Consider the following 13,199-nt stretch of genomic DNA (forward strand, 5'->3'; position numbering starts at 1 on the left):
GTAAATGTTTGTTTCTTTTTTTCTAAACACATAAACTGAACTAATTATTCAGCCCAAATACAGTTAACTCACAGCAGCAGTTTCAACCAGTCTGAAACTGAACAGATTTCCTAGACAAGTATATATTTTTACTTGATAAAAGTCTAAGAACAGCCTGATGGTGTGCTGTTCATTCAGTATGGTGCACTACTCTGACTGATTTTTCCATTAATTTCCTCCACCAACGAGGTAATTGGAGGTAATAACTGTCTGTTATCTGTTGGCAGGATTACGCAAAAAGTACTGAACCAATTTGCACTGAACTTGGTGGAGGGATGAGGCATTAGCCAAGGAAGAACCTGTTATCCAATTCTGTTGGTGATCTGGTTAAAGGGGTGGATACAGGAATTTCTCATTGATTTTCTTAATATTTCTTTTAATATTTAGGCCTTGGCAGACTTCTACTGAGTGCCATAGTGGTTACAGCTGCGTCTCCAAAAAGATGTTTGACATTACAAAATCATTAAATAAGAATGTATTCAAATAATCTTTTGGCTAGGAACAAATGTACAGTATGAGAAACACTGAGATACTATTTATAGTTGATTTAGCTTTGCTACTGTCTCAAGAACAGACAGTGTGTTTCAGCGAAGTTTGCTTCTTCTTTCCTCATCTTTCGGTGAGCAAATAATGACACAGACGTTTTACGGTGGTTACGCCCCCTGTGGGAGTGCATTGGTAATAACTTTATTGCAAAAATACAGGTTCCCTCTTTCCCCGAGCAACAACACCCCAGAACTGACACACACAGTCTACACACACCCACAAACAGTAAACCATCCTCAGTAGTCGTCACTCTCCACACTTCTCTGTCTCTCTGACCGTCATGTCATTCCCAAACACACACTTTCATCCTTTAGTTTACATTCATTCACTCGCTGTCTCCATTTCGCTCTCTCCTTCTGTGTTGCTCTCTTTTGCATTCCATTGGTTGAAACATAGTAGTAGATGCAGAACAACAAAGTTCACCAGCAGCATTAAAACATGAGATTCTCTTTCTCCTCTCTGCGTCTCTGCCAGAGTCCATGAGAGCGCCCGTGGGTGGGTGTGTCTGCCTCCTGACTGTCTCTGATACAGGATTGTGAGGGAAGGTTGATTTGCATAGCGGACTCATGCGCTACAATTGGCTACATTCTCCCACATCCAGAACCCAAAAAAAAAACCAACCAACCAAACAAACAAAAAAACAACAACAAAACCTGAACCTAAATGAAAATTAAAAACAGCAATGTTAAATATGCTCTCTGAGTTAAGTGCCAACCTTTGGTTTAGTTACAACGATCAATCAACATCAGTAAATTCTTGAAGAACTTGACATTGGCCAGTTGTTTAATAAGGACTTTGTTATTTTATATGATATTTAATAGAATAAAGCATATAATAAATGTACTCTACACATGTCAGAATGCTACTCTGTAAAGGGGGGAGTGAATTAAGTCATAACTGTTCATTACTGTATAATAACTTCATACAACTGAGGAATGGTTGACATCTCTGAAGAAGATAGCTCACTGGCTGAAAATATACCTCTAATACATATATATCATATAAAGCATATTCATATTAGACATGTCACTGTCTCAGGCTGAAGATGAGCGTTTTTCTATTCACATCTGAGGTCTCAAAACCAGTTTCAGTGGGTGGGAGAAATAATAAAGTGTGAATTCATAAGTGCCACTGAAGTTCACCTGAGGCCTTTAAGTAAAACAAATGCCATCGACTTCTCTCCACCTGCTTCTCAGTCAAATAGCCTTCGGAAAGTGCACTTCTGCCGAGTAACCTTGCAAAGCGCACTTGAGTCATCTCTGCTTTTCATTGATAAAGCCTAAAGAGAAGGGTTCCCTAACCTACATTCTCTCATTCCTTCTCGACTTTCCTCCCCTGCTGGCCTATTTCTGGTGCTACTGTTTCCTGTTTGGAAGAAAGAAAGCAAGTGAGAATAAAAGAAAGAGGCAAGAAAGGAAAGAAGGAAAGGAAAGAAGCAGAGAAAAAGGAAGCGCTTTTCTTGTTTAATCTCCCGGTAGAAACGGGAGAGCTGTCATTAGGTCGGCGAGCGGTTTGGGGGGCGGAAACTCCAGCTAGACACTTGTGAAGTGCACTCCACTCGTATTTGAAATGCAGACATGAGGAAGTACCACTTTTAAGTTTATCAATATTCGTTAATTATCATTATCAACATTCCATAAGGTCTTATTAATTAACATACAGGTTTCATACATGAGTTTCTGTACATGACTTTTAGTTATTAGAGAGTTCGGTCTCGGGCGGCTTTACTGTGCGCGCACACAGGAAGAAAAAACCAAACAAATCCTAAAACAAAAAGAGAAAAAATATGGCTGTCCATCTGAAACAGACCCAGTTCGGCTACGTGTGCGTCCAACAGGAAATGCCCGTGAAGAAAGAGGAAGAGGCGTGGCTACTTGGTAAGAGCCTCCCCCTGAGCTGAGGGTCCTGCGGCATGAAGGGCGAGTCTGCCGAGAGCTCAGGTCCCAGTCAGACCCGGCCGAAGAGCCGCCAACGCCAAACCGACAAAACACCACTGAAAGCGGCATGCTCGCCAGGCTGACTGCACAGGGATGCCCTCTGAAAACCCAGGGGGAGACAAGAAACAACAGTCCTGGGAAGTAGGGGGGAAAGGTTGAGGTTGTAGTTGGGGGTCAGAGTGACTGCATAGACAGAATAGTAGGTTAAAGGAGGGAAGGGAGGGAGGAAGGCAAAGAGGGGCTAAGCAGGGTGCTGCAGGCGCTGAGGGAGGCTCTACGTCAGTGCAGATGTGCATGTGTGCGTGCATGTGTTTGCATGTGCATGTCATTTGAGGGAGAAGGAGAAAGAATCAGGAGAAGGAGTTGAGTTTGATCCTCCTGAGCCAATTCCAGGTCCGTCAAGGCGAGGCCGTCGAGGACCCCGGCGCTACTGCCCCAAGTGGAAGTGGACGCGGTGAGACATTAGTGAAGCAGAGCAGGACTCTGGTCAGAAGACAGCTTGACCCCCGTCAGACACAGCCAGAAACTCCCTGCACCGCCCGACAGCTCCTGGACAAGAAGAGAGAGGAGAGAGTGAACAACAAGTCTGATCAACACAAAGGTGGAATTTAGATTGAGAAGTCTGGAGATAAGGTGAAGGGTTGAGCAAAGAGACAGATTTGAAGTGGATTCCAAATGTGGATTTCATTAGAGGAAAGATGTGTTGCAGTAATCAGTTCATTCACTTAGAAATTTGTTTGAGGTTTTCATGTGTTTGAGGTTTAAAGAGCTCAGGTCAAATCACAAACATGCTGATGCGCTAAAATAACGTGCTGTTTGGTGGAGGCGATAGTGTATATTGTAAAAAAGACTGTTGTGACGTTGTTTTTTTTATCTTGTATTCATGGTAATTTCTCTTGTCTAGTCTGTATAAAGAAACATGAAACAATCTCATTTACCACCCAGAGTGAGTTTACATGCATATGATTATCCTTCAGGATAAGACCTTTCCATGGAAAATTAGAAACTTGGTCATTCATCTCTCTGTATACATAATCATAACAGTATCCAGGTTTCTAAGCACCTGTGTGTAGTTATGTCTTGATCTGGTGAATTATCAGAAACCTGGATCAGCTGTTTGTATTCCACGGTTTCCCGTTTCTGTCGTAGTACTGCAGATAATATATCCAAGTTTCTGAGACCTGGATATGATATTTACCTGCACAAAACCATGATACTATGTCACTGGCATACTTTAGTGCCCATAAGTAAGCATACTACCAGATGAAGGTGAGATAGCCTAAAACATCTGGGGAATGAACCACTGTCTGCAGAAGACCGGTTGTGTTTCATATGGATCCACCTCAGATCCAAAACAGACTAAATACAAATCTGACAGGCTTAAAGAGTCAATGTGTCTACTTGTTTTCTAATTTGCTTATAATGTAGGTTCCAATATCTCAGACACTTCCTCCAAAAACGCTATTTTCTACTTTGAATTCCAGGCATGGCTGACAGTTTCAGTTTGATATTTTCTATATCTTTCTGGGGGGAACAAAGAGTTACTTTGTGAGGGACAGAGCCAGTTGTTCTAAGCTGTAATCTAGAGCAAAATAATGGAATTATTACCAATAATAGATATATTTAATAGTCTCTCTGTAGAGAATATTGGCATATGACATGTTCAGCGACATCTTGTAGGAATACTTCAGATCGATATGCATTAGCCCGAGCTCACGCTGTGGGGGTGTGATTTTTGCACTCTAAATGTGAAGAAGTGTAAAAACCTGAGCTGACACCTCTGCTTGTCAGACTATTTGCTACCTTTTAAGTTCTACAAAAGGGAGACCTTACATGACACAAACTGGGCCATTTCTGTGTCATTTTGGCCTAGAATAAATCTTCAAAGTTTGGAAATACAAGCCCTGATTCCGTTGGTTGCTTATTCCACAAGTTGTCTTCATCATCAAGTTACCACCCAAAAGAAGAATAGACTTATTTAGGTCATTCACTTCCCTGTCTTTTTAAAATTATTTTTTGAAATGACATTTTAGTATTATTTATATTTTAACTGTTAAGATACCTCCCTGTAGCATGTGGTTGCAGTTAGGGTACAAAATGTCCATGATTTCTGCTGGAAATTTTAAATAAATTTGACACATGACAGATTCGCACAGGGATGAAAATCACCTTTGGCTGTCCACAGTTATTACAAATCAGTGCACATCCCCAGGATATAGCTATGTGCAAATAGGGGCTTAGCCTACTTTTGTGCCAGATGAGTCTGCTTTGCCAGAAAGTAAAATGTTGACCAGAAAATTAATAAAATATCAGGAAAACACTTTTACTTTGCCATTCTGACCTGATTTTAACCGTGCACTGAACATACTCATCTGACACGCAAAGTAGCTCAACCATGGAAAATCCAGTAAGTAAACTGTTCCCAGTCTTTAGCAGATGACTAGTAATAGACTGGTAAAAGACTACAAGTGTAACTTTGTATGAGCTCAGCGCAGTGTTTACCTGTGAAGCAGTGGAGGGAGGTGGTGATGAGAAGGTGTTGGTGATGAAGAGGATGGAGGAGATGATAGTGGTGGAATAGCAACAGGGACTCAGAAGAGAGGAAGTAAGCAAGGAGAGGCACTGACATCAGCCTGCTTCACCTTTGAGAGAGAGAGAAGGAAGAGAAGCAGAGAGCAGGAGGACAGGAAATTGAAAGCAGGACAAAAGGAAGAAACAGGACAAACAGCAGGGAAGAAGAGCACAGGGAAAAGCAATGCGTAAAGTGCCACGGCGGGAAATCAGGCAGATGTAGTTCAATAGCACGGCCACAGGGAGGCAGCAAAGCTCAGGAAGTCACACTCACAAAGCTGCGGGTTGCAGTCAGGCGGCTGCGGCGCGAGGTCACCACTGTGCCGCTCAGGCTGCGTCCAATTCTCCTCAGATTTTCCCCATCATCAGGCTCCACCCCAAAACGCAGATCCCGCAACATCATTGGCTGCAGAGGGAGAAAATGTCTGTCAGATGCAGGAAAATGGATCCAAATGATGACTGTGAGTGAACATGTGAGGGTGTTTTGTTTGAGAGACTGCGTAGGTGTTGACCTTGTTGAGGTAGGTGGGGGTGCTGGTGCAGTCTGCCCCGTACACACTCCTCTCCATGTCTGCGTTGGGGGTCTTGGAGCGAGCCTGCCCTCCCACCCTGGATATGAGCCTCTCTGATGGGCTGCAGCCTGAAAACACACACAGGAGGTCAAAACATGAACAAAGTATGCTCTGCAGAACATGACGTGGCTTTTGATGGAGGATTGAATCTTTATATTCCCTGTGTTTGTCCCATTTCCCATTAAGATGAAGATGAAAAAAAAAATTGTCGCACACAATTTGACAACTTAATTTAGATATTCAGTATGAATGCTGTTCTAGCCCTTCACTGAAACAATATATCACACTTAGTGAGTAAACGGTTATGCTGCTTTTTAATGGTTGCACCGTTTCAGCAAAATAATATCTCTCTGTGTCGTGCATCAACATTTTCCTGGAACTTTAAGGTTTTGGCTAGAATTACTAAAATACAAAGTTCCGTGAGTTTCGTAAAGTAATGTGACAGCACACAAGACAGTCTCCTCAAGTACCACAGTGCTAATGATTAATGTCATTTTCAGTTTGTGATGATCAAGTCCGAAAAATCTGCAACAATTGTAAAAAAGCAATTATTAATTTCCCCAAGCCCAGGGCAATGTCTATAAATTGCTTTTTTTATTTGACACACAGTCCAAAATGCAAACATGTTCAGACTAATATTGTTAAAAAAAATTGGAAAAGCATAGTTGAAAAGCAAGAATCACGTAATGTTTGATTGATAAATGAGTAACACAGTTAGCATAGTTGTTGATACATTTTCTGATACATTTATCTGATCTGACTGATCATCTCGCTCTCTGTGCAGCCTATAGGGATTAATATTTTACTGATGCACTTGTTCATGCAGTCAGAATAAATTTCAATCAGTATTAACCTTGCGCTAGTTTGAAGCTGGATTATAGTAGCTCTTAGTTTTGAGCATATGTGTGTGTCTGTATGTGGGTGAGTGGGTGAGTGTACCTGTCCTTCCAGCCTGCAGACTGGCCTGGTAAAGGGAGTCAAGCTCAGACAGCTCAGCCTCTTCGTGGTCACAGCAGGGATCACTGTGTTGGCCTGGGGCATGCTGGGAGCTGTAGTGCCCTGGAGAGGACTGGCAACTGTAGCTGTGGTTCTGGCTGGACATCTGCGGCCTGATGGGAACACAGCGGTCTGGGGGCGTGCTGTAAGGCGTCACCACGGCATCAGGGCGGTCCAAACTCCAGGAGGACCAATGACGCGTGCCGCTTTCGGAGGCGGCTCCGTGCCTCGGCGAGTGCTGAGCGGCACCGGTGGGGGAATGGGGCCGGGGGGGCTGCCAGACTGGCGTGAGAGGTTTCCTTTGCCCGGAGGCTTCCAGAGGGGAAGACGGGGGAGGAGTAGAGGGCAGAGGGGGAGGGTATGTGTGTGTGGGTTCAAGGTGTGTGGCATGTACGGTGTGTGTAGTGTGTGTATCCCAGAGACGCAGAGGAAGCGAGGGCAGAGAGATGGCTAAGTGCTTCCCCAGAGGTCTGACACTCACCCCCCTGCCTGCAGCAACTCACAAAGCCTCACCCCCGTCCCCTCCCTCCCATCCTTGCCCTCTTCCCCTCTCCTCCCCACGCATCCCCCCTCCTCCTCCTCCCCTCGGCTGGAAGGGGCACAAGGGTGAGGGATGGTGAGGGTGAGTGGGGGACGATAGGGTGGAGGTGGAGGGGGCGGGTCCGGGCCCAGATCAGCGTCCTGGTTGGGCGTTGCCTGGTCCTCTTCCTCCTCCTGATTGGGTGTCAGCAGTACTTGGACCGGGCCAGGCTGTTCACTGGAGGACACAGGAGAAGGAGGGTGTCAGTCAGCCAGCAGCACGAAAAAGAAAAAGAAAAAGAAAAAAACAAAAACAGGACTGCTCTGACGTCAGGTGAATTACTGCATAGAGGGAAGGTCACAACAGCATACCAGGATAAACAAGCAGACGCACACAAACAAACACACACACACAACACAAGCTCACTTACATACAGAACAAACAGCTACAAACACACAATGACGCAGCCTTGTGCAAGCATCGCTTTATGCATGGGATTTCACAGCCATGCTGTTTATGAGTCCGGCAGAAGCTCAGCCGCACTGACAGACAGATCACGAACTCAACTTTCTGATCTGAACATACGCAGCTCAAACAACCAAAGATTTGACTTAAATCTGATTCTCTAAACAGCAGTCTACCCTGCTGCACTGAGCACTGGTGCAGTACATCAACACTGAAAATAAATGTGGCCTCTACTGTATAGAGTAATTCAGCCTCACAGGGCCACTACATTACTTTATTGATTTACATACATTGATATGTGGAGGATATGATATATGTTGAACATTAGAGGATCCTCTCTGTAGAGACATCGTACACACACAGTGTGTAGTAAACTAGTGTGTGTCCATGTGTGTGTTGCGATGTGCGAACAGCAAGTCTGTAAATTTGTGTGCGTGTGTCTATTTTGATGTAAGTGTGTGCAGACCTGTACTTGTCTACGTGAGAGCCAGCCCCCATCCCCCACATTAACTCTCCCGTCTCTTTTCAGCCTCAGTAATTACCCAGCAGGCCTTGCAGCAGCGAGCTATAAATCAGAGGCTTGTGTTGATCAATAGAAGAGAGGAGGAAGGTAATAAAAGAGGCTGAGCACTAAGCTTCACCTCCTCCTCTTCCTTCCCTTCAGTCCTGCTGTTAACAGTTTATTAATTTTCAACAAATTCAGCTTCAGTTTAAACAGAGACTAAACCCAACATTAACATGACTAAATTAGCACCTACAATCAGCGTATCTATGAATTCATTCGGTTCCAAGTGCAGCATAAAGATTATAACAGGATAATGTGTTAGATTAGATTTTAAGATTCTAATAGTCACCTTTAAGGCACCCACAGGATTAGCTCCTGACTATATTTTTGACTTGTTAACTCCATATGAACCTGAGTTGAACCTGACGTGCTCAACGAGGTCTTTGTTTGTAGTTTCTAGCTCAATAGGCCACTATTGAGCTATTATTTTAAAGTCTGTGCCTCTCATTTTTATTTTATTTATGTTCTGCATCACTCTGAAAAATGTATTTATCAGGTTTGATTGTTTGGTTCATAAATGCCAGAAAATAGTGGAAAATGCCTTTCACAGTCTCCTAAAGCCTAATCCGACATCTTCAAATTGGATGTTTTGTTTACTATCACATAAGACACAGACGTAAGTCCTCAAAAGTGTGAAGATGGAACTAGGAAATGTTTGCAATTTCTGCTGCCAGTAGCTGCCAGTTAATTTTCTGATGATCAATGAATCAATTAGCCAACTCCAGTATTAGTGAGCCTTTGGTTCCAAAATCTGCGGGCTGCTTGGACCCTGTTATACATTCTTTGGAAGTCTAATTATTATCATTATTTAACTACTAAATGTGTGTGGTGTATTATCTCACATTCTAGATGTGCAGCCTCGCTCTTTTTAAATATTAAATTTGACGTTTTTTCACTCAGCACTTCTTGTACGAAAACTCCGCTGCTGAAACTCACGTCTCCCTACTCGCACAAAGAAACTATCACATCAGGAGGGAAACAGTCTGGCTTACTGTAACACACAGACAACAGCGGCAGAGAGCAAAAAGCAAACCACAGCACTGGATCTGTGACTGCAATCGCACGGCAGCACACAGGACAGAAACATAGTGACGGACCGCAGCTTTACAGCACACAGAGGGACAGATCAGCAGCACACAAAGAGCAGAGGGAAGCCTTGGCAGCACACAGCTACAAAGAGCAGCACAACAACAATGAAGGGAAGCAGTGAAGCACGGAAAAGCAGAGAGCAACTCAGCCTCTCTCTTTTTATTCTCGATGGCCACACAGAGCCCAGCAAAGCAGGTTTTTACTGCACTGCAACAAACACACAAACACAAAGGGGGATAAGAAGTTACTGTATATAGTCAAGTGTGTGTGCGTTTGAGAACACGCACACACATACACACATACAGCAGGATGTGAGGGTGCAGTGCTAGGGGTTACAAAAACAGGGGTTCTGGGATTTTTGGACAGCCAGAGCTGAAGACACATGAGGGTGCTGAGGTGTTTTTTTCAGACAGCCAGCACCCAGAGGACACACACACACACAGGGGTCCTGAGGTGGGTTTGAGGACAGCTTGAGCTGAGGACACACACAAAGTGAGGGAGGGAGGAAGCGGGGTCTGAGGTGATACTGAGACAGGCACCGTTGCGGACACATAAGGGGGGACAGTGGTGGTACCTGTGATGCCCCTGTGGACGGGCGCTTCCTGTCTCCCGTTCCATTTCCTGTTCCTGCCTGCGTTTGATTGGACCCCCAGTGCTCCTCATGCACGCAGCTACAGCCAATCCGCTATGAGCGTTAGCCTCATGCAGGGGTCTGAGCACAGCTGAAGATGTTAACAACAGAGCGGGAGATAAAAAGGAGAAAAGACAGGAAGATATAACGACAGAGTGGCAGAGAAAAAAAGTGAGGAGACGGAAAAGGAAACAACAAAGAAGAATATGAGAAGGAATAGGAATAGGAGATTTAGATAAAATATGGTAAAACAGGTGAGACAAAAGGAGACAGAGAAAAGAGAAGCAGAGCAGAAGGAGTGGTTATGAGGGGGCTTGCATGCATTACGCTCCTCTAAGTCAATGTGTGTATTTTATACATGTATAGAGTTGCAAAGTAGGAAGATTTACTACAGTTGTGCTCTTTTCTGCATTAACAAAGTTAAGTTATTGACAGTTGGAGAACTTCTTTGGATTGGTTAAACCAAACATTAACATTACCCACTGTGTTAGCAATTTATGGTTGTTGTTTTTTTTTTATGTCAACAGTAAAAGCATGTGCACATAAAAGCTTTTGGAGGGAAGTAAACTACAACCTCCAAGGAGCATTACACTGAGAGACATGCCACCACAGAGCCTACAATTCACTTGTGTGCGCTGCTAACAATGAGCTACAGCCAGAAATTACACTTTGTAGAAACCTGATGAAACATTCAGTTCTCGTTCAGACTTTGGATCAATTTTAGATAAATTCATGGCGTGGTATTTTATTCCCAGTTACAACATAAAGGCGTTCCAAATTTGCTGCAGCTCTGAGGCTCATGGGTATCGTAGTATTTTGGCTGTCTGCCATACCAAAAAAATGGAAAAAAATATTTCTCAGAAACAAAAGTGAAATAATTAAAACTGACAAATAATAATAAGGATCTAAAGATGACATAGCACATTGAGTCTCTTACAAATGGAAGGTTGAAGTCATAAGCAATAATTATAACAAGTAGCTTATGTTGGAAAATGTTAGCAAACTTAATATTGCTGTATAACAGACTGAGTCAGTTCTTTGAGTTGGTGACTCTTCTTTACTTGTGCCATTGTACCGTTACAGTATGCTTAATCAGCAGTATCTTGTAATTTCCACTTGGCCATGATGGCTACTGCTCAGTAAAAGGACAGTCACTACAATATCACTAGAGGAAAAAATACCTCCAGACCCAACATCTCTTCCCACTTTGCAACTGTATTGTAAATGTATCAGTATGTAAATTTGTAATGTAGTTAGTAAATCAAAAAGTCAACATTAGATACGTGAGGAGCAAAGTTGAGGCTACGTTCATTAAGCTACAGACACCAGACAGGGGGGGAAGAAGGGAGAGATCAAAAGATTTGTTTTCAAAGAAAGCTTTCTTCAGTGCGTAGCCTTGTGAACGCACCCTGAATGGTGTTAGTTTGTTATAAAAAAGATGCAGAGAAGGACAACAAAAGAGCAGCCATCACCCATCTTGGCTTGCATTTTGCATACTTTTGATTGATAGAGACAGAATAAAGGAGGGTTGATGGCAGCTCTGTTGCTGTTGTTGGCTGTAACGTCCTCTAAAACACTGAGGCAGATTGTCTGGAGTCTGCCTGAAACCATCGATACGGATGTGGGAACCCAAATTCTGTTATGTAATTGCACTGATAGTGATGCCATCTGTTCGTTCGCAAGGCGTCCTTTCACTTTCATCAAGGTTGAGTGTGCTCACAGGGATGTGTGTGTCTGTGCGTGTGTGTCAGGTACATGAGGCTGAACACACCAAAGCACACAGTAGGACAGGCAGGACACAACATAATAATCCCTGATATAGATTTAGTTAGTGCTGAGCTGGAGGGGAAAACCTGCACACCTGCAGTTCATACATGACTGTCTCACTCATACACACACACACACACACATTTTCTGAATAGAGAAACACACATACACAGAAAATGTAAAGTTGTGGATGTATGGATGTATGGATGTATGGATGTATGAACCAAATATGTATGAAAATATACACACACATGAGCCGTCTGTCGAGCCAAGTCTCAGTCAATTTAAGTCTCGTCCAAGTCAAGTCATCAGTTTGTAAATTGCAAGTCAGGATACGTGTCTTGTGTCTGAATACTTATGAATAATGTTAGTTGTGTAGATCCTTTCAATGCATTCATAACTAAACAGCCCAAGTGTCTGTGCAGTGTCATTTGCCTTTAAGTCTAAAGTAAGTTAACTCACATCAGTCAAGTCTTAAGTCTTGGTGGTGACTTGAGTGTCTTAGTATTGCCGACCCATAAAGGCAGGAGACCTGTGAGAGACAGATTAAACAAGGCTAAGAGCCATGCTAGCAGCTCCTGTGAGGCTGCATTTAAGCACAGCTGTGCGTTGAGCTAAATGCTGATGTCAGCATGCTAAAACGTTCACAGTGACAGTGCAAACATGCTGATGTTTAGCATATTAATTTTAGTTTAATGTGCTAGCATGCTAACATTTGCCAATTAGCACTGAACACAGACGACAGCTGAGGCTGTCTTTTTTTGCAGGTATTTGGTCATAAATCATATTATTGGACACATTAAGATTTTGACCTGATGACGGTGTTAGATGAAAAGTGAAGTGGTCGCCAAAGTCATTACAATTAATCCTGTAGGAGACATGAATGTCTGTGCAAAACTTCATGAAAAACCATCTAGATGTTGAGATATCTCAAATCCACAAATCTCAAACTCACTGTGGCGCTGGAAGGAAAGTCAGGGCATCACCAAAGTCATTAGGATCCGTCTTTTAGGTATCATGGAATATCTGTAGGCTACCAAATTTCATATTAATTTGTCCAATAGTGATGAATTGACGCACCAACACTGCCATCCATAGAGCATGTGGAACAAAAGAATGTGCAAAATGAATACAAAGGTTGAGACATCTCAACATTTAGTCCCTAGTATGAGACAAGATCCAAAAGCACTGGATCCTACACTTCCATAAAGTACATTTGTATATGTTATGTTAGACCCTCCCTGTACCCTGGAATTTTCAAAACACTATGCCCCCATTTTGTAACAACAATTTGTAGTCTTAAAGTCCAAAATGAGATTATTCACCTGATGTACATTGACCAGTTGTGCCAGAAATTGACCAAATTCCTCCAGAGCCACAGCAAACATTCCAGTCTTAATATTCCCTGTGACTTGTAAGTTGACTGTAATGTGTAACATTGGTGTAGCACTCCTTAAAGAATGACTTAAATCCAAGTCGTATGTCTGTAGCTCTCTAGCTC

At 43.1% G+C, this 13,199-nt stretch overlaps 1 protein-coding gene across 1 annotated transcript in view; it reads right to left on the bottom strand.

Annotated features, from left to right (window-relative positions):
* Window positions 1-681: 681 nt before the first annotated feature.
* Window positions 682-13,199, bottom strand: part of LOC108882880 (inactive ubiquitin carboxyl-terminal hydrolase 54) — a 53,216-nt gene continuing 40,698 nt past the window's right edge. The window contains 6 exon segments of the mRNA XM_018675625.2: window positions 682-3,071; window positions 5,368-5,499; window positions 5,606-5,733; window positions 6,605-7,147; window positions 7,150-7,418; window positions 9,875-10,022. Of these exon segments, the coding sequence (XP_018531141.2) occupies window positions 2,985-3,071; window positions 5,368-5,499; window positions 5,606-5,733; window positions 6,605-7,147; window positions 7,150-7,418; window positions 9,875-10,022 (1,307 nt within the window). The 3' untranslated portion in view covers window positions 682-2,984.

This window comes from Lates calcarifer, linkage group LG23 (genome assembly GCF_001640805.2).
Source record: "Lates calcarifer isolate ASB-BC8 linkage group LG23, TLL_Latcal_v3, whole genome shotgun sequence".
Lineage (NCBI taxonomy): Eukaryota > Metazoa > Chordata > Actinopteri > Centropomidae > Lates > Lates calcarifer.